Raw genomic sequence first — 22,143 nt, 5'->3', positions numbered from 1 at the left:
ATACCACCTGGGAGAAAAGGCAAAGCAGGTTAATGCAGGTTGGAGATTTTACCTTGCACATGCTTAGATACCCTGAAGTGGTCTGAGGGTCCCTGGGGGAAAAAGGGAGGCCTGGGAGTCTGCTGGGGCAAGGCTGAGCAGCCATGTTGTGGGGCTCAGTGAGGTGAGGCTGGAGGACCAGTGCTGGGTTTCTCCCCCCTGGTGATGGTGGGCAGACACTTGTTCTTCAGTAGCTGGCTGTTTTTTTGTGAGTGGGGCAGGCTTGCCCCAGGGAGGCCGAGGTGGGTTTGTGAGGCTAGATGCTACCATTGATGCTGAATTTGCAGCAGGAAGGTCAAAGATTAACCATGAAAGAAACTATGTAAGTATCTGTCAAGGTTTAGAATACGAAGTATCTATAATGTACTTTATAGCTTTTTTTTTTAGATAGATAATGACTGAATGAAGGCCAGAAAGTTCCAGGGGAAGAGGATAGCATCCCCAGACCAAGGGCATGCATCTTGTTAATGAGAAGCTGGCAAGATAAAGAGGGGCTCTAGCGTCCTGAAAGGATAAAAAGAGTAGGGTTACTCCTCCCCAAACAACCACCAAAGACCCTCCGAGACCCCTGCGCAGAGGTGTAAAAGACTCTTGCTGACTCAGCACAGAAAACTTGGTTAGCTCAGCACAATGAATATGTATTAGATAGGTGGAATAATGGTATCTGTTAGGTGGAACTTTTTAACTCTGGTGTATAAATATTTGATGAAGGATCCTAGTGGATGTGTTCGATTTGTGGAAATATACCACCGAGCACCCTGCGCAAAATGAACCATGCCACCTCTCTAAACAGACTTTTAAGTGTGTTTCGAGGGCTCTCTTTCCAACAGGCCACACCATGACCGCCATTGCAGAGGCAGAGGGGGCTGCAGTGTGCCTCTGCCCTCCCTGCTCACGGCAAGCCAGCCCTGTGGCCCGCCAGCCTGTACGAGCCAAAAGACAGTGGCCGTGGTGGTGCCAGCCGGGCAAGGGCCGTGGCCGAGCAGGCACCAGCTGTGGTGCACGGGGCAGCCGCCCGCAGGCGGCCCTGTGGGGCCCGGCCCGGCCCAGCCCGCGGCCTGGTCAGCTGCCACGTTGCGGTTCCCGGCGGAGGCCCCGGAAGGTAAGCGTACGGGCGGGCTGCCGTGCTCCCGGCAGGGCTCCCCTGGGCAGGTGCCGCTGCTACACCCGCCTGACTCGCCCCGCAGGCGCTGGGCAGGAACGGGGCCCGAGGGCTGCCCAGCGCCGCTGCCCTCCAGGAGCGGGGGCACGGTGGCTGCAGGGCGCCCCGCGGCCCTCGTGGGGACGCAGCCAGGCAGTGTCCCGCTGCCGGCCACCTCCCCCCGCAGCCTGCCGCCTCCCTCCGCGGGGAGCCACGGGCCCGCCGGCTCTTCCGCGGCGTCAGGTATCCTGCAGTGGGCGGGAGAGGCCGGCCAGGCGCGGGGGTGGGCCGGGGCTGGCCGGGCCCGGCGGCAGCGGCGGCGGACACCCATCCTTCTCCGCCTGCCTCGGGTGGTCCCGGGCCGCAGCCCGCACCGGCTACTGCAAATTAAACTTGTGTGGGAAAGCAGGGAGGTGGCTCCCCGTGGTTCCTCCCACGACTAGCGAGCTAACCTCACACTCGTACTTGCCGGCGACGGTGCTGTTTCTCCTTTAAAGAATTTTTGGCTAAGCATCTCTTTGGGGTGGAGTTACTGCAACAGAGGCTTTCAGTTTCGGTTTTTTTTCCCCTTCTCTGCTCTTAGAAGAAAGGATACCCAGCAGAATAAAAAGAAAAATGACAGAAGAGACCAGGTTCTGCAAAAATTGGTAAGAGATCCTTCTCCCTCTCCACCAAAGAGCAGGGATTTCAAGAGTTTTCTAGGATTTTCTTTGATGTTATCTAGGTCTCCTGTAACGGGGAGAAGAAGAAGAACTACATGTCAGGAGGGGTGTACGTAGCCATTGAGTAGTAAAAAAAAATAATTTTTGTACGCATTTGCAGATTTCCAGGTTGCTGCTTTCTTGCTGATTTGCTGTTTCCAGCAAGGTGCCTTCTATAGCCTTCTTCCATGCTGCATGTTCTCTTTTTACATAGTATCACTGTGGGTAGTTTTGCAGTATCTAGTGCAGGGACGGTGCCAAACCCAGTAGCTGCCTCAGTTTCCCCCCATGAGCGGTGTTTCTTTCTGTTGCTGTACTTGCCGTTAAGTGATAGAACATTCATTTTTTTCAGGGTAATTGGCTATCTCAGAATAGTAGGCTGGAAGGCGCCGTGAGGATATCATAGCTTGCTGTATCTCAACTAGTAGCCAGGTCATTGGGCAAATTATTTGAATGAAGACTACGAAGCACTGCAATTAAAAAAAGAGTCGAACTTAGAAAGGTTAAACACTAGCTTAGCCTCCATTTTGTTTAGCCATAAAGGAAAACCAGTGCTTAGCCTTGCACAAAGAAAGCCTGTGCATTATGTCTGAAAGGTTGTAAGGGATGCTTCGAATAGAGCAACTGCTGCCAACAGGACTCCTTGGCAGACCCACTTTGCCTGAAACTTCTGATAGATGCCTCTAACCAATTCTTAAAAACTCTGGTGACAGAGATGACACATTCCCACAGGAAATCCATTCCATTGCTTACCCATCATGATCATGAGAAGCCTCTCCTCATGTCTAAAGTAAATTTTCTTAAGGCAACATAACCTTCTTTAAGAAAATTAGAAGAGTTTAGTGCCCCAGGGTTTGTTGTTTTTTTTTTTTTTCTGTGGTTGCTCTGTCTTGAGGCTGGGCTGTTCGTAATTCATGTGGCCTCATACCAGCATTCCCTCAACACTGAGTGACCAGCAGTTATGTTGGGCAGGCTGGATCTGTGGCCCAGATGTGATGTCAGAGTTGGGAACAAAGACTAGTGTGGAAAGGCCAAATGGCATCAGGTATTCTGCCTGATATCCTTGAAGTAGCAGAGCTGGAAGGGTCCGTGTCCTTTCAGACAGTCTTCCTACTCTTCTAGGCCGGAAAGGTTGCATGGGCTTACCTCTAGCTGCCAAGTCCTAAGGAGCATCACTCTTGTGTTCAGCATCAGTAACTTCCTGCTGCACAGTCCTGGGGCTGCTGCAGTAAAGGCTTTGAAATGACAGGGATATACCTCACCTGCTGTTGCCCGGTGCAGTAATTTCTCTGAGCCTGAAGTGAGGGCAGTGAGGCAGACATCCTAGGACAGGTCCCATGGGATCAGGGTCCAAGGTGCTTCTGGCAGAGGAAGTCAGAAAATCAGCCGGTGTGCACCTCAGTCATCCTGAAGCTGTTTCAAGGGGAGCGATGGAAGTTTTACACTGCTTAAAGTTTGCACCTGGAAGCTTCTTCAGGAGATCTTACTCAAGCCTTGTTGAACTGGATCTCAATTCTTATCATTGATATTGTGAACACATCAGCTATTGAAATCAAATAGGTGATTTCTCAGATAAACTGAAGTTGCTCTTTCTGAACCCACAGAGTATGGTGATATCTGTATATCTCAGCATCGGAACAGGGCAGCTGCTTGTCTGGGCTACCTTAAATGGGTCCACTGGGAGCCACAGAGCTGTAAATTTTGTGATGCCTTAGAGGACACCCAGAAGAGGGGCCCTTCTTTTCTTTCCACATCTGTAAGCAATGTAAACAACATCCAGAGTTTTTCCTGAAACAATTGTTGGACAAATGTACCAGGAGCCTCCAGCAGCAGCCCTGTCCCTTTCAGAAGCATTCCTGGTAATATGGCAGAACAGAATGAGTAACAAAATCCAGTCTCTAAATGTCTCATTAAAATGAATCAGAAAGACAAATACTTGTTTCTAGTTTTTAGGGACAGACTACCTGAATTTTAACCAGTTGTACTGGGTCTGGCTGGGATTAAGTTAATTTTCTTCATAGCAGCCCCAGTGGTGATGTGTTTTGTATTTGTGGCTAAACCAGTGTTGATAACACAGCAGGGTTTGGCTTTTGCTGAACAGCGCTTCCATGGTGTGAAGGTTTTCAGGTTTTCCCCACTCTACCTGTCCCCTGCCCACCCACCCCACCAAGTGACCAAAGTGATATTCAGTGCTGTATAACCTCATGCTCAGGAATAAAAACTACATTAGAGGAAAAACAGGGTTGGAGGTTTTTTCAGGTTTTTTTTTTTGATTCCAAGGGGGCTGTTGTTCAGAGACTGGTTGGGCACAGGTTGGTGAGTGATGTCGTTTGCTGCATTTGTTCCCCTCGACCCCATTCAAGTATTAAACTGTCTTTATCTCAACCTACAAATTTTATCACTTCTGTTCTTCCTATTTCCACCCCCATCTCACTGTTGTATGTGGTGGGGTGGTGGTGAGTGAGCAGCTGTGAGGATGCCTGGGTGCTGGCCAGGGTCAGCCCACCACACCAGTTCATTTAATTTTCTCTCTTTCCCATGTATGTGCTTGGTAGTAAACGAGATGTGTCTGCTGCCAATTTCTCCCTCCATGAGGCCCACTGCTTGCGGTTTCTCACTCTCTGTCCAGAATGTGATGAACCAGTTGCCCAAAAGGATATGAAAGACCATCAAGCAGGAGCACACAAGCAGGTGAGGAATGGCTACAAATATTCTTGCAAATAGCGAAAAGCTCTGCCAGCCCTGAAGTAGTATGCTCATGGTTTTGTGCTCTATATTAACTAGATTTGAACTTCTGTTATTGTTTGACCGCAAAATCTCTAAGGGTGTGATATGACCCTTCAGGCCTGGTTACAGCACCTTTTGATCTTATTACACACTCAGCTTAAAGAGAATAAAGCTTCCACTGTGGTATCTCAGTTTCCTCAGCAATACAAATTACAGATCAGGGTTGAATACATGCTTCTAGTGCTTGTGAATTAGCCAGAGCATGCAAGTTAAATTATTTGATTAGAGGAAGTCACACAGTACCTGATCTGCCATAAACCTTGCTTGCATGAAGCTATGACATCAATGCACTTTTTTAACAAAAGTGAATTGGCAGAGTAAATTTATCAGCTCTTCATATAGTAAGGCAATAGCATTTTTAGTATAGCATTAGGAATTCTGTAGGTAGAGATACTATGCTGAAGCACGGACACACAGGCATGACTTTTTAATCTGTTTCACCAGTTTTATTGTTTTGGCAATTCCATTGATTTCAGTTACTTAGCAAAACACATGAATAGCTCTCATGGCAAACCTATAGAAAACTAGCGTACCTCCTGTGTTTTCAGAGGGGCTGTTATAATTTAGACTAGCTGAATATCAGACCTATAGTTTTAAGTTAAACCTCAGTCAAAATTTTGAATACGTACTCTGTTTCACATCACACTTTGCATTTCACATGGGTACTTTTGAGAACTGGATCCTCACACAGAATGACAGCGTACTGCAGAATCATCAGATAGCTGTAATCTCAGGAATTTGAGGACAGAATCAAAATTTCAGTGACAGCTTGTGGGTGGTTGGGATGAAAATGACAGGAAGACCGTATCAGCAGCTTGAAGTTGTATTGACATATGAAAGCATTAATCATTTTCCTATGCTCCCAATGAACTACTGTATGTTTTCCTTGCAGGTCAGATGTAATCTTTGTCACCAAAGCATGCAGCAATACCAGTTGGAGCATCATGAGGTAAATGTGGAGTGCAGTACTTTTTACCTTCTAGGCTGACCCCTTTGACCAGCCACCAGGAATCACACTAATGGTTTAACAGCAAAAACATGTAAATCCCTATCTCCTGTCTTGGGCCGTGAAGAAACTTAAACCTTTCAACAGCTGCAGTGTTTTGGCATACCTTTTCTCTCTTTTAAATAAGTATATGTGATTGCCTGCCCAGTTGGGACGGGACAGTCTGTTCCAGGAGATAATCTATTACTTTCTCATCCTTGGCACCTAAAGCTGATGGTCTTGGAGGACTTCTCAAAGATATTTCCATCCTGCCCCCACACTCATGCTTTTCCAAAGGATTGGTTATACAAAGCAAGAGTCAAGGAAGCAACTAAGGAGAAGATACACAAAAGAAATGGCAGAGGCTGGGAAGTGGGAGCAGTCTGTGCATGCTAGCTGTAGTCTAACCATTTCAAGGAACCAAAGCAGTGAAGACACCAGTAGGCTTCCTCTGGTGGTAGTAACTGAAGTATTGGAATTTTCTAGGTGGGCTTCAGCTCTGTTGCTAACCTGTACCGACACAGAACATCTTCACTGCTATTTATTTTGACTTCGCCTTGTGTTGCCTAAATCATCCTAAATTAAAGATAGCCTAGATAGGTGAACTCCTAATACAGCTAAACCTGCTTTTAGTTGTATAGATACCCCTTAAGGAGGGTGTTCTTAAACAGTCACTCATTGCCCTTACCCAATGCCCTCCTTTAGTATTGATGGAAATTTTGCATGATTTCCTCTATTCATGTGCAGACCAAGGAGTGCCTCAAAAAAGCAGTGAAATGCCAGATCTGTGAGCTTGAAATGCCCTTCGACAAGCTGCAGGAACACCTGAACACCTGTGCCAGCCGAACAGAGTGGTGTTGGGGGTGTAACAAATACATCATGTACAAAGACCAGAACAAACACAGAGACATTTGTCAGAACAGTGGTCTGTCCCATCATAAGGATGTGAACTTTCAAGCCAGCGAAGCACACACTAATGCAACATTTCTTTACCCCACTGGTAAGCAAAATTCCTCATTGTTATAGACTGGGTCAACTCTGTTAAATCTCAGTGAAAATTCTCCTGCCTTTTCTACAGTTCTCAGTAGGGGGAGGGGATTGTTTAACCAACCACAATGAAAGGGCCAAGTGTTGCTTTCTATTATGCTGGTTATTGTAAAGCCAGGATGGTTCCACTGACTGGTAGCTCATTGGCCTGTTCTTTTATGCCTCCCTTATATCCTGGAAGTTAAATTCCTTCTGTCAGAAAATAAGTGGAACTTCTTCCTCTTTCTGTTTGTCACACAGGTGAAAATACAATTTAGAACTTTCTCCTACTTCATATATAAAGCCTATGGTGCATACTTTGATTTTTTGATGTTAAGAGCAGCTTTATTAGGCCTAAGGTATTGGGCAGTGTATGTTGAGACAAAAAAAAAATAATAATCGTGAATCCTGTCAATGATTCCAGAAAAGAACAGGCATTGGTAGGTGCAGTGGTTGGCAAAATAAGCTATAGAAAGCAAAAACCCCTAGCAACAGAATTAGCTAGGCCAGGGCAGGAGTGAAGCATCCTGAGCCCCAAAACATGCAGCTGCAGTGGAATTTCAAATTCCACAAAAGCTGAAGTTTGCGAGAGGGGATGGTGTATTGGTTTTGAGTGGTGCCAAAGGCAAAATGTAGTCATAGCTCTAATTCCTTCTTGGCCAGTGGAATCAGCATTCTGTGTTTCTGTAGAATCAGTGATGATAAGTAGATCTGAGCAGCCTGTCTAGATGACTAGTCTCGTACTGTGTTTCTCTCAATATTTCTTTTCCCCCCCTTCTGAAGGTACTGGTGGCAATCTTTGTCAGAAGTGCAATAAGTCATTTGCAGATGACCAGTACTCCCAACATCTGGTAAGCTCATTTGAAACTGAACAAGAGAATGGTCTATGCTTAATTTCCAGCCATGTTATTTCTCTGAAAAGCTGTATATCAGGTAAGAAAGGGCAGTGTGTCTTGGCTCTTTGAACTACAGTTTCACAACACAATGTGTTCAGCTGAAGCATCTCTGTGAGGTGTTGTCCACTGTCCCTCCCCATGACTCAGTCTGTCACAAATCACAGCACACCGCACAGTTAGGTGTAATGCCAATCTTCATTTTATTATGCGTGCTTTCTTTTTAACAGATTAAGTGCAATGCAGCTCATAAACTGACAAAGGTTCTTGCTGGCCAGTCAGCTTCAGAACTCAGCAGTGATCCACCAGAGTCTTCTTCCTCCCTGGCTCCCTCTTCCCGCTCCAAGAATGCAAAGATGTGGAAAGATGTCCGTCCCAAAGAGAAAGAAAGGGACCAGACATTGACCTCCAAAACCTCGCTTAAACCTCCAAAGAACAAAAAGATTGGCTTTCCCTCTCCCACAAGAGGCGGACTTCCCACATCACCTCAGTGTTTCGACATGCTGGTGACCTGTGCCCATTGCAACATCCTTCTGCCGCTTCCAACCCTTCAGAAACATGAGGTGAGAAATGACACGTTGGGCTCTGCCTCCTACATGCAGAGGGCCATACCTACAGGGTCACTAATCTCCACACTGCCTGGGGTCCTACTGCCCATTTCTGTATTCCATAGTTTCTTGAAATGCCGGCCATAGGTACAGTCTCTCTGTAAAGCATGGAATTTGTTAATTCTATTGACTACTTATGCTCACATCTACACAAACAAGATCCGTTGCCTGTAGTCTGCTTGAATTTTAGGAAAATGATAGCCATGAGTCAAGCCATTAATTTTAATCTCAGATCCTGAAAAGTCCTCAGCAACTGTCCTTATTTGCTGAAGGCTGATAACAGTTCCTGCTAAGTGAATAGTATGATTATATCTCAGCTGCATCAGAGATGGAAAGTTAGGTAATTTTCCATCCCGAAAGAGGGGCCCAGTTGTCTCCCTACTGAATGTGATTGCATATTGAATGTGATGTTAAATTATCCTGTAATATTTTTCTAGATCAAATGTCTACGCTTGACATCTTTGAAAAATGCTAGCATGAAACAAAAATCAAGCCATGGAGAAAAAGGTACTGCAGAATTTCAGAAATTTTAAATAGAATTAATCATTCAGGATTATTCTATGTTGGGTTAATAGGAACAATGGGATATTTTGCAGAGGAAGTGTCTAGAAAAGCTAATCCTCAGAATATCACCAAGCTCTTTAGATTCCAACACACAGTGGGTTCCTATGAGGTTGCATTAAGCAAGCATTTCTTCAGAGCCAGTATGTTTTCACTCTTTTGACTCAGACTAACATGTGTTGTGCCTCCCAAATTATGCTACTACGACAGTACAGTACAGTACCTTCCCTACTATAAGCAGAGATCAGCATAAAAGGTTTCACAGAACAAATGTTCTGTCACAGGTCTGCCTGCTCCAACACTGAATGGAGACTTAAAGAATACTTTCAGAAGACAAGAAGTAAAATTATTTTTTCTCCATAGTAAAAATCACATATTCTGTAGAAGATGGGTGTTACCTGCAGTTCAGTTTGCACTGGTCCATAGGCAGTAAGTCTCTTTCTTTACCCTGTCCCAGACAGGCTGTGAATCTTAACACTTCTCTGTTTGCTGACATCCCCGTCTGCTTTTCAGTTCCTCAGCAGTATCGTTTCCTCTCTGTGCAACTAATTAAGTGAAACTGAAAGCAGTTTTTCTCAATGTGTCCTTTTCCTACTTGGTTTGGTGAATGAGGTATTACTTCTCCCGGTGAAACTTCCCTCTCCTTGTAAATTAAAGAGAGAAAGCACCAAAGTGAGAAATAGGGGGTTTGTCTTGTTCTGAATTACAGGACTCTAGTCTTGAAATAAAAGTACATGGTCATTACACGAATTATTTGACTTGCATTGTGGGTTTTTTTTATATTGTTCAACTGAGTGATGACATAGGAAGGCTGTAAAACTGAAGCCTTAAAAACACTCATAACTGGGCTTCGTTTTTTTTTACAGAAGACTTTCTACAGCCCTCATGAATAAATCTGGAAATAAAGGCACATCTTCAGATTGAAGCTTCAGCTCAGCTTTAGCAAAAGGCTAAAATAGCTTTATTGACAAATAAAAGTGACTTGCTATGCTGGATCAAGAACGAAGAGTGACCTGATTTTTATTCCTTATCAAGAAAGGCATTTAAAACGTTTCACCAGAAAACTGTAAAAGTGGTGTAGGCCCAACAGCTGTTGTCATTTCAAGTGTTTCTCTGTAAGCTTGGCTTAGGAATGTACTTCTTCTGCCCACTTATTTAAAAATGTTTGTTCTAGGGGAGAGGGGGAAATAAGGAATTCAGAAGTCCATGTTTTGGTGAGTGCCGCCAATTCCCCTTGCCCTTACTGAGAGCTGAGACCTTAGTGTTTTTCAGGGCATGATCCAGTGAAATTAAAAAATATTCAGTCCTGCTCTCCTTCACATCAGTGAACCACTGAACCTAGCTAGCACAAACAGCTTAGTCTCGGGAGATTGCAGAAACATCCAAGGATAACTGAGGGGATTCATCTTCTGATAGACAAATGGAAACTGGTAAGAGTCCAATGGTGGGGAAGTTAAACATCAGGGGTCAGTGGATACCTTATGCTAACATCCATGAACATTTGTGAAGCAGCCTTTGCTGCTTGGCATCTTGCAGCTGTAAACACTATAAAACGTGTTAACAGAATGGTTTTACTACAAGGTACTGTTTTCCTCTCATCCACCTTTAGCAGTGTTCAATCTTACAAGCTAATGGCTGGAACTGATGTACATGTGCTGACCTGCAATTTGGAAAACATCTTCTCAGATCCAAACTTGTTGATATCTGCATCATTTATGCACAAGCACACGTGGGATGCAGTCAGGCAAGTACATAAACTCTTCCAGTGATTCAGCGGGGGGCCAGGCTCATTTATGCATATCTTAGGCATGTCTATATGGGCCAGACTGAGCTGAAATTGCACCAATGGGCATTCCAAGAATAGTACTTCCAACCTTATGAAATAGTACTTGCCAGCATTGTGAGCAGGACAGCAGCTGGTCAGGTGACCTGGCAAGCGTTAGCAGCTTCTGAGGCTCCCTTAACCTCTGCAGCACAGAGACTAACAATCAACAGCTTTTCTTACGTGCATTCAGGCCTCATTAGTCGGAATCTGCAATGCTGCAAGTCAAAGGGCAAGAGCGCATGACTTCACTCCCTGTCTGTCCCAGGTGTTTTGCTGATCGGTGCCTGTGAACTGCATGAGAGCTTGCAGGAGTACTCTGACCACGTTTTAAGAAGGGTGTTTCAAACACGGTCCGAGACAGTGCTCTCAGTGAGGTTTATTCTAAGCTTTTAAAAAATTGTTCTGAACTTCTGGTAAGCAAGTCTAACATTGGATGTGGTGCTATGAAACACAGTTTTCTATATTTGGAGGCAGAGGAAAGGTCTGTGAAAGCATGTTCCTTAAAGGTCTATAACTCTATGCATAAATTTATCCATTTTTACTCTGCGCTCATTAGACTCACATAGTTTAACAGTCTTACTATTCTTTGATACTCATGACAGCAATGGACTTGAGAGGCCTCCACACAAGTGTAAACTTGCTGTGTTGTGGTTTTTGGGGTCTGTGCAGGTCCCAGCAATGCTGGAATTACCAGCTCCCGCCCGGAACTCCTCCTGTATTGTTCCTTGAAGCCTGTTTGAAGAAAGCAGGTAAACGTGTCACGGTCTGGAGAGAGTTCACAGCAAGTAAGTGAAACCAGTTTGGAGACGACGTGGGCAGGCTGCTCGTATTCCACTGGCTAAATCTTTATGCAGGGAAAGAGGAAAACATTTTCATCCCTTTCGAGAAGGAACTTTGAAAGCTTTGCCGCCCAGACGCAGCGGAAGATGCTTTGCACCTAGAACAGCCCTGCGCGGGGTTGGGGCCGGCACCGCCCGGCGGCAGCGGGGCCCATCGGTCCCCCCGGCCGCGGCGAGGCCCGGCCCACCCGGGAAGGGCCGGAGCCCTCCGCAGCGCGGCTGGGCCGTTCGGCGGCGGTGCTGCAGTGCCACCGTGCGGCTGCCGGCGGTACCGGCGTGGGCTGCGCTGCGTCGCGGCGGCGAGCGAGAGCCGGGGGCGGGCTGGCCCGGCACCCCCCGCCGCCCTGCCCCGCTGCCCGCCGCCTCGCGGCTGCTCGGCCCGCGGCACTCGCCGCAGGGGCCGGTCGCCTGGGGCTCCCAGCTGAGTTAAGGGCGACAAAAGCATCGGTTTTGTCGGCCCAGAGCAAGCCGCCAACCCCGCGCCCGGGCCCGGCGCGGCCCGCGATGCGGAGCGGTGCGGTGCGGAGCGGTGCACGGCGGGGGCGGCGCGTCTGCGCGGGCACGCGCCACGTGTGAGCCCCCAGGAAAGGGGGGCCAAACCACAGCAGCCCTGGAGGGTCTCGAAAAAAGCTGAAAGCCATCCGGCGCCTCCCCCCCGGGGAGCGAACGTCGCCGGTCCCCGAGCCCTCCCCGCCCCCGGGGGACCGCGCACGGCTGCCTGCGCGGGATGGCTGCCCGCTGGCCGAGCCCCTCACCGCGGTCCTGAGCCCCCAGGGGCCCTGCGGGGCAGAAACGAGCTGCCGTTCTCTTCTGCTCTCCTCGGCTTCAAGATCCGCCGGAGCGGTAACCCGGTTCGGTGTGACAGTGGAAGTGCCTGTGGTCACTAGATGGCAATAAGGAATCAAAGTGCTCGTCCCTGCCCGACAGGGAAAGCTTTAAGAGCTTGGCCTGGATTTGCCCTGGGAGAAAGAACTGGAAGATACTCGAGAAACCATAAAAATAAGTGCATAAAAACGCAAAAAAATGTGCAATCATTCTGCTTGGTAATGAGGCTTTGTTTTGTTATTGTCTGTTTCTTAAAAAAATAAAAAAGACAGGTTGCATTTACCAAGCAGAAAATTATTATCAGATTAAAAGTATAATTCTGAGTAAGAAAAGGAAGCTCAGCCTCGTCACGACGGGTACTCAGAGAATATGGCATCGTACTCCTGAGACGCTGCTGCTGTTTCAAATACACTGGGATTTCAGTGTTTTACCCTGCAGCTTAAGACACATTTTTGTTCTTTAGCTGTGGCAGGGGGCAACCCATTTCTGTATGACCCTCCTTCCCCAGTAAAAACGTACCCATGTGCCTTTCCATACATTTTCTTTTAATCAATCTTTTGTCATAGTGAAAACTTTAATACAAATCTGTGAGATACCAGAGTGAAGCACACCTTGTATTTGCCCATTTCCTAGGTGCTGCGTGCTGGTGGCCTCTCCTGCACTACACTGTGTGCGGTGTCTTTTTTTGTTTTGCTTGAAGGTTAATCTCATTTGAAGGCAGGAGTTTTGTGTGTACAAAAAACTGCAAAGCCAGCTGGCATATCCTATTCCCATATACTGTTGTGATTTGAAAGCAGCATTATGGGAAGCAGAAGGAACTAAATGAAGACATTAAACTGACAATATAACCTGCAGTGAGCTGGTGGGGAGAAGCTGAATGACCTATATTCGGATTTGCCCACTGCTGCTTCTTAGTAGTTCTGTTGCACAGGACAACGTGGGATCTCAGTACTTATCACTGTCTCCTATGGGATGGGGATTTTCAATAAAAGGGTATAAGTTGTCTGTTAAGAGCCAACACAAGGCTCCCATACCACTTTAGCATGTTTAAAGAAAAAAATAAGCAGCGCATTTTTTTCAAACCATACCCAACTACGTAACTTGCATAGTACGTCATGACTGACAGCTCTTCATTCGCTGTTGAAGGGCTTTCTGGGTTGCTTGAATTGAGTCACGTTGGGATAAAACTTGGCAGAAACTTGAGCCCAACTACTTGTTTGATTAGTTAGCAAAAAACCCACAAAAACTGAACATACTATTAGACAGATTACTGTGGCTGGTCATCTATGGTATATTAACATTTTCCCCAGCAATTCAGAAAGAAATGCAGTAAAAGTACAAGTAAGCAGTGGGGGAGACTGAGCATTAAAGGTAAATGAATTGAGTGACTGCTGGTAGTTTCAGTGCTGTGTATTTCTTTGATTTCAGAAAGGCACATTCCCTGCAGTCCGCAGGCCTAGACGCTGTCTTTGCCTGGATCTGTGCAGAAGTGGTGCAGCTACTTAGATCAGTTCCTTTTAACGGCTGTCAAGAATAATATTGCTCCCTGGAAGACAGAAGAACATGTTGAAAGGATAGCAGCCTTATGTATAGCTGTGCATCCTTATGCGTCACACCATATTGTCCCTGAAACGCCGCTGGCAGATTCCTCCATGGATTTAACGCAAACTGTTTAATGCAGACCCCTACCAGGCACGGGTAGGGAGCAGGATGGTAAACATGCCCATCAGGCCAACAGCTTGGTTTTAAAAGCAAAATTCGGTAACTTCTCTTGGTTTTGTAAAAAGGTGGCATTTAGTTTCTACACCATGAAGTGTAGTGATAACTGCCATGAGTGGTGACTGCAAAGGCTCGGCAAGCCCGTGCAGGTGGTTAATGAGGAAGACGTTCACAGCGGCCGTTGGGAAGCTGTGCTTGTACTCATCAGTGTGAGGGTGGTGGCCAGAGGTCTGTGGCAAGTGCTGCAGTGGCTGAGCGGGCCACAGAGTCACCCTGAGACCAAGCCTCTGTGCCGCTTGGGTGGATCACGACAGCGCCTGGGTCCTGAGAAGACAGTAACAGCTGGCTGGATTACTCCAGCAAGTGGGGCTGGGGACTCTGTCCTGCAGCTGCGTGCGAGCAGTGCCACAGTGGCACCTGCTGCTGTGTAAGTGTTCACATCTGTGGGGGAAGAAAGAGAAAACCAGGCCATCCTGCCTGACTCAGGGGATGTGACTGACTCCTGAAAGGCATTTCTGCATGTCTGATTCTGCTGCAGTGCACATGCTGTGATCTAGGGAATAGTGGGGAAAGAAACTCATCAATATTTGCAGATCATTAGACCCTGGTGAGATTAAGCTCCTGGAGCTGCAGATGCCTGCAGAGGAGGTGGCTGCAGTGCTTTAACTACCTCATGTCTTTCAGACCCAAGAGGCGCCCTGGCATGTGATTCTTCTGGCCCATTTTAGACAATTGCTTCAAGATGAGACTGTGTCCTGTAAGTGCCTGGTTTTCTGTGTTGACTGCAAGGGTGTCTCAGTAACAAGCTTAGATGTAGACTTCTCCGTATCTGATGAACCACACCAAAAATACTACAAACATTTGAAAGGAGGGAACTGTTCACCTCAGTCATTTCCGAAGACCAGTCCTTTCCACGTCAAGGCAAGTGCCTTCTTAGGTAAGGAAGGAGGAAATACATGAGAGTTGATATATCAGTTACAGGTTAATGTGTCAGTAATTATGCTTGTATGAAGTCTTTATGACCAGGGTAGGTCTGATGGGTGCTTTTTGAGTCACGCTCATCTACAAACTATTATGCAAAGTGTGCTTCGCAGTGTACTTCCACTGGTGCAACTGGCAGAGGCTGTGCAGCCCCGCGGCCTGGCATTGCTGTTTCTGCTTTACTTTAGCCTCACGCAGTTATGTGCTTAATCAAAGAATTAATGGCAAATTTAGGATGTTGGTTTGTGAGGTGCTGTGCACACAGCTAATGCGTTGCGTGTTTTGCCAGCTTTCTGCATTCATTACTTGCTTGCGGTGGATCTGACTGAGCAAGGGAATCCCTTCACACAGTTCAGGAGCATTGGTTTACACTCACAGATGCTTGCAAATTCAGGACAATTGTCAGAATGGGAATAACCATCATAAATATTCTATGTGGGTGTCCTAGCAGAAGCAGGTCTTTAGAAAGACTTAAATACAATTGGAGAAGAGATTTTATACAGAAGTTGCGGGAGGGAAAGTTAAATCATGCCTGAAGTGTCACACTGAAATGAATGTGTCGGAATCTGGAGAGGGTCTCATTTACCTAAATATTTCTTCCACAGAGTGTGCACAGTCAGAGAACTCTTATAATTTCTTTTTCTTCTCATGAAAAACATACAAATAATTTTCATCTTTGGGACCCTTCAAGCAGGCAGGTGGGATGTTGAGGTGGCTGTGCAGGGCAGAGAGGGCTGGAGACTCATGGCTCACAGGAGCCTGGGGTGACAGCACCCTTTGACACCCACCACCAGTGGCATTTTTGGAGCAGAAGTGCCAGTCCTTTCAAGGCAACAAAGCAGCTCACTTTCAGGTCACAGTCTTTGTGTCATTTTGCATGGCTACAACAGAAGTCATTCAAATCACCGCAGTTGGCTGAACTGACCACATGGTTTGTGAAGGGGGTCCATTGAGGTGGCTGAGGAGGTCCTTGCTGAGGGACGGTCACCCTTCCCAGTGGCACAAGAACTGCATGAGGGAAAAGAGAGCAGATCAGGAGATCAAGACGTGTCATAGCAAGCACGCACAAGGGACCTGAGTTCAGGAAGCAAGGGCAACAACAGTTAAGATATGCCTCATTTTCAAACACTTGTCTCTGTAAACTGTGCGAGTTCTCCACACGTAGGCCAAGTATGTCTACATGTATGTAATATTGACAGGTGTCTGAAAATGTAGATACACATCCTCTCTCCCATGTATAAAATACATAAATATAGGTGCACAAATAAATAGAAAAGGTTATGTTTTACCAACCTTTAGTTTTCCTTTAACTGAGATAGGATTTAAGACAAGAGCCTCTTTCAAGCATCTGTCTCAATTTCTGAGCTCTTTTCATGTTACCCATGTTTTTCTCATTGTTATGATTTTCATTGCCTCATTATTTAGACACATAAGTATCTCTTGTACTTCTGATGTCTGGTTTGCTCGAGCCTAGGAGACTAGGTGGAATATATCTTACGCACTTTGTTTCTGGGGACTGCTGATGCAGGTGGGGTTTTTGTGGCTGGGATTGTGACGCAACATGGGGCAGCAAATGATGGTGACCACACAGCATGGAGAGATGCTGCTGGTTAGTGCGTTAGTATTAGTGTTTTTTAAAAATGGAATCCACATGATTAGGAAAGCTTTAATATACTGATAAAGACAAACCTGAAATACCGACAGTGGAAATTTAAATGCGTGCTGTTAAATAAGATGCAGGATTCTCATTCTTGTTGTGGAATTTCACAGACTCATGTCAGGGAAGCAGTAAGAGGTGCCAGCCCAGTGCTGTTTGCTGATAGGCACAGGGTTAAACTATTTTCACAGGTGTCTGCAGGTGTGCTGTGGAGGCTGGTCCAGGCTGGGCTCAGCTGCGGCCAGGGCGGTACCTGCACAGGTGGGTGATGGATAAAAGGGATGGGAGGGCCCTCGTGCTTATTTAGCATTGCTGGAGAAGGGAGGTGCTTGTTGGGCAACCCTGATCTATGCTGGAGAGAGGGGTGCTGGTATTACTGGTGGAGGACAGGCTGGGAGCTTTCAGACTTCAAGTGTTATGGTAAAATAGAAAGCAGTCTTAGGGGCTGTATGAGCTCTGCTATGTCTCAGCTTCTTTTCCTATGACCTGTGCTATCAGGTCTGTGCTACCATGGGTGTGTGAGCTGAGAAGTCATAGATTCAGCTTGCTGAAAGGTCCCTGCAGCTGGAGGCAGTAGTGGATAGTTTGGCCGCTGGTGTCTGCGGCTGCGCCTCCTTTTAACCTCGGTGCAGTTCTGGCTCTATGCTCTGCATCCAGAACAGCGGTGTGGTGACAGCTTTGGATGCGAGGAATGGTTCATCTTTTACTACTTTCATGCCTGTGCCATAAAATTGAGTGGACTCAGGTAGGTAGGGGATTTCCTTGCGCTGATGGCAAGTCTTTTGGAGGCAGTGGAGTAGAAGAAAATCCATCCATGGGCTAGGGAAATTGGTATCCTGCAACTGCATAAAATCCCAAAGAGCCATGTGTCTCGGCTGGTGCCGTGACACACAAGCAACAGCGAGATTTGCACTGGCAGGTACTGTGCATGGACCTTTCTGCTCTTCTGTCTTTCAACAGAAAAGTGACACTTCTTTTTCTTTCTGTGAGATGGATGCTGCTACTCCCACAGGCCTGCACAAGATATCAAAAGCTGGTTTCCCGTGACTGGAGGCAATGTGAAGAAATGAGATTTTATGCTTTGTGTTACATTCAGAGATCACAGAGGGGAAGGATGGGGTTATAACATTGCGGTGTCAAATTTTGACTGGGGCACAGATTCCTCTAGTATCTCTAGACATCTCCTCAGAGGAGAAAGGTGGTGAATGGACTCGTATCTAGTAGTCCATTTCCTGTGCCAAAAATAACTTTCTACCAAATGCAATGAAAGTTTGATATCTGTTGATTCTTAGAGCTTCTCTTGCCTTTACTAGCCAAAAGTTACTTATCCCTGAGGCCTGAACTTCTTGAAAGTTGATTGTGAGTGTAATAGGTCAGATTACCCCATAGGGAATTTTCCACAAAGGTGACTTGCCGGTTGTGCGGAGCTTGGACCCAAGTGCCAGCGCTATCAAGTTATTGAAGATGCTTTTCAGGAGTAGGGAATTTACTTTTCATGAAGACTCACAAACCTGAAGTGCTGGTACGGGTATAAGAGGAAACACTGAGCAGAGGCAAAGGTGAGGAGTGAAAATTTTTCTTGTAAAGTAGCTTGTAATGGTTAGTAAAAGCAGCTGGTACATGGATCAGTCCTGAGCTAGTTCTCATCTTGGGCTGTTCTGCAGAGGTAGTTGCAGCTGCATAGAGATTGTCTTGAAGCAGCACTGAAATAAACTCTTTTCTTTCTTTTGTTCCTTCTTTTTTAAGAAGCTTCACAAAAATGGGTCTCTGGATAATGCAGCATCCGTTTATTAATAGTGTAGGATGGCCCTGCCCTCTGATGCGGCTGTCTGAGCAGACTGCCCATAGTACCAAGACCATGTGGATGTTCCCCTGTGGGTGGTGTATCCATGCCCTGTCCTGGAGTGGCCGCTGCCATGTGGGTTCTTGGGGCTGGCTTTGACCTGGCCTCAGGGACACTGGTGGAGAGGCAGCAAGCTGGCTTATGAGTTGGCTGTGGCTTGTTGTGGTGGCAGGTGTTGGTGCTGAGCATGTCCATGTGCATGGGGTGCAGTGGAAGCTGTGAGTGTTCATGGTGCCCAGAATGACCTGTGCTGCTGCTTGGCTGTATGAACTGCATAAATGCCCAGAGGCTTTCTGTTGTATTGCAAGTAAACTTGTAATATTTAATAACTATCATTAGCTTGGAGAACCTTAGCAGTCTTTTTCTTTCCCTCTAATTGCTGAGCTCCTCAAGGTGAGCTTGGAAGGAAAACCCCTTACTCAGAGTAGAGGCTAAAGCTCAACTGAATATTTTATTTTTGTGCAAAATACTTGAATTTCCAGCCAACACATTAAAAAAAAGATTATTTTTTTTTAGTTGGCAATAAAGCTGGTTTTCACCTGTTCGAGAATTACTTTAGTGAGTAATAGAAAATTGCCATGAAAACCAGGTCTCTGTGCACAAGATGTGTTAGGCGAAAATGCAGTTTTTCAGCTGGGCCAATGTGCAAGTACACTTTTCTAATTTGGGAAGGCAGCTTCTGTCATCACTCGCTGATACCAGGCAGCGAGAACTTGTGGTTTCTGTGCTGGTAAGAGTGTCTTTTGTTGGTCTGTAATACTGAGCTGTGCTCTTTTGGATGCATGAAGAAAATAGACTTGTGAACTTGTGTAGGATTTGCTCAGAAGAGCTGTGACAGAAAAGGTTTTCAACATTTGCATGAATTCAAACTATGTACTGCAAAAGTTTTCTCAATTGTCATTATTGAATGGAGAGCCTATTATGCCTCCTTGTGACCTGTTAATGTGGTTGAAAAGCTGTTTTTTAAGTAAAGGGTAGGCTATTTTTTCCCTGGTGCTACTTAGAAAAACATTGTAGAATGATTCTTTTTTTTTTCTTAAGAAAAAGTCCTAAGATGTGGGCCAAGAAGAATCATAATTGCTTATCCCTGAAATTACTCATGAAATTGTGCTAATCTCATGATGTGCCTCCAGGTTCTGTGCAGGAAGCCTTGTGTGGGTGGAGGGGGGGGCATAACGCAAATCAAAGGCAATCCATGGGGAGGACTTGGCAGAGCGCTCTGTAAAACACCTAATCTCTAGTCCTTAGGAAGAAAACATTAAGTCTACCTAATGTACAGAAGCCTTATGGGGGGAGAAGTAGACTTCAGATGGTCACTTCTTTGAAACTTCGATGCTCAGTGGAGAGGTGGTTCTGATGTCTCATGGCATGAGTGATGTCTGTGCTGGTGCTGTGCCACTCCCAGCGCGGACGTCTGAGCTGTGGCGGGCCAAGAGCAGTGTTTTAGAGAGGCCGAGGTGGGTTGTCTAGAGAGCACCAAGAGTGACGAAGAAGCTGTTTGCAGTGAGACTTTCTGAAGGGTGGCCAGGGGCCCCTTTGCACGGGCTGCCTTCCCTGTGGTTCGGCGAAGGGGCGCTTTGTGCGGTGCTTCCCTGAGGAGAGGTGGGCGAGGACGGCGTGCAGGTACCCGCGGCACCGACTTTCGGTGCCTGCTGAGCTCCAGGAGCTGTGGCTGGAGGGGAGTGGGTTTGTGTGGTGCAGTGAGTATGCCGGGGTGGTGGTGGGACTCCCTCCTGTGTCCCAGCTGGTAGGAGCTGGCGTGTTCCTACCAGCTCCCCATGTTGTGGTGAACGCTTCGGCTGCCCCCTGCGAGGAGTGCTTACCTGGCCGGGAGTGGGTGCCCGTGGGTGCTGCTGGGCTGGTGCTGACTGGAAACCTCAGGAAGGGGGTTTATATGCTGCTTCCTGCGCTGCGTTCTGCATCAAAGCAAGTGAGTTGTTCCGACTGGTTTGCCAAGGCAGCAACAACGTAACATCAAGGGGATCGCTTAATCTCAGTGTTTTTCAGACAAGGTAGCTGTAAATCAAAGGGCAAAAATCATTCCTTCTAAGCAGAAGTATTTTCCCAGACTTTGCTGAGGAAGGGTGGGTAGTATAGCTTTCCAGAATCTGTTGCAGAAGACACTTTATTTTTAAATACCAATCAGACTTCCTTAAATTACGTTCTCAGTCACTGCTGCACATTGAAAATACATAATATATATACACATGTAAGCATATTTTCTGAGATATCAAAACCTGTAGGCATGTATTTCCAGTCTGGAGAGGGCAATGAAATGTGACAAAATAGGTTTTTAAACAGTTCCCTACGCTTTTTTTTCTTGCAATACCAAGTGGATAAATGTAAACACACATCTTAACACATAAAAATGAATCCCATATTGAATATTCTGTTGGAGAAGCAATAAACTGCACTAAAAATTGATGATCAGCAAATATATTTTTATTTAAGCATTTACTTTTATGGCATATACAAATAGAAAAATATATGGAAGTATGCAAATAATTTCAGTGACATTAAAATAAAATGAACAATAGCAAGTTGCTCATCCTTCATGGAGATTTTGTGCTTCAGTATTGCGGACGTTATTAAAGCACAATGGCTGATGGAAACACTGGAAATAGATTTAATTCTTCAAGAGCCTGAGCTTTCACTATATTTCCCTCTTGAGAGCTTGAACTTTTTAAGTGTTGGAATAAATCTGCTTTATGTTGCTTTTATGACATACCTTTATGCATGCATATTTTATTATAAGATGTGTAACTGGATTTTCTTAATATATAAAAGTTTTATTTTAAAAGTCAAAGAAATGGTGTAAACTGTGTTAAGTAGAACCTTGTATGTAACAAACTTTACCAAAGGATGGTTGTCTACAGTAGGTGTTTAAACTACTTGTTATGGACTACTTCTGGTTAAAAAAAAAATGGGACTCTGTCCCAGTGCTGCTTGAATTTGTGGAAGCCGCTGTGGTGTCTGTGGGGCCATTGGGCTGCCTCTGCCAGGGCGATGACCGTGGGGGCTTGCTCCCCCCTGCTGCAGGCGGGGATCCCCCGGGGGAGCATGTGCCTGCAGTGCCCCGGTGTCTCACAGCAGGTGGGGAGCCCCCCGAGCCCGCGGTGAACTGCGCAGTGTGTGTCCTGCTGCCCTTTGGCCGGTGGGTTCTTGCTGTGCTGCGGCTGCTTGGTAGAGCACGCGTTTGTCATCCTTCAGCATCAAGCTCCCCTAGCTGGAAGTGAGATGGGTGGGATAGCTTGCTGGTTTATTAGCTTTTAATATTCCAGTTGTAATTAGTTCGGATGAATTTATTTACATTTGTCGCTTACATTTTGGCTCAGGGGGGTGGAGGGGAGGGGAAAAAAAAATCACCTCCTCTGTTTTACAAAGGAGCCTATGCAGGAATAAGGCAGATGGAAGAGGCCATCTCTTCTGCTTTTCTTCCATTAATTATCTGAAATGTAAGGATAAACCAGTTTGTCTCACAGTGTCGGTGGGCTTATTTCACAGCTCTACCCACTTCCAGTTGTAATAGAAGTATAAAATGGTAGCACTTCCTAATCAGTTATTTTATGGAAAGAAACTTCACACCCATTTCTGTTTTGCCTTAGATGAACCTCACCACTTTGTCTCTCTGTGAAATAATCTATTTGATTTAGTATTAGTCTCACATCACTGGATTGCACGTCATTTCTTAACACACTGTGATCTGGAGAGCG

The 22,143-nt window shown here is 46.2% G+C and overlaps 1 protein-coding gene across 2 annotated transcripts; it reads left to right on the top strand.

Annotated features, from left to right (window-relative positions):
* Positions 1-1,466: 1,466 nt before the first annotated feature.
* XAF1 (XIAP associated factor 1) lies at positions 1,467-10,307 on the top strand. Of its 2 annotated transcripts, none has more exons than XM_040578849.1 (8): positions 1,467-1,827; positions 4,437-4,572; positions 5,561-5,617; positions 6,401-6,653; positions 7,463-7,530; positions 7,803-8,135; positions 8,618-8,687; positions 9,611-10,307. In XM_040578849.1, the coding sequence occupies exons 1-8, from the start codon at positions 1,796-1,798 to the stop codon at positions 9,628-9,630; spliced, it is 969 nt and encodes a 322-aa protein (XP_040434783.1). In that variant the 5' UTR covers positions 1,467-1,795; the 3' UTR covers positions 9,631-10,307. The 2 variants fall into 2 exon arrangements, with proteins under 2 accessions (XP_040434783.1, XP_040434779.1); XM_040578845.1 differs by having other exon boundaries at positions 1,468-1,827; positions 9,608-10,307.
* Positions 10,308-22,143: the final 11,836 nt, after the last annotated feature.

The sequence above is a fragment of the Falco naumanni genome, chromosome 1 (genome assembly GCF_017639655.2).
Source record: "Falco naumanni isolate bFalNau1 chromosome 1, bFalNau1.pat, whole genome shotgun sequence".
Lineage (NCBI taxonomy): Eukaryota > Metazoa > Chordata > Aves > Falconiformes > Falconidae > Falco > Falco naumanni.
This window is presented reverse-complemented; position numbering and strand designations above follow the sequence as displayed.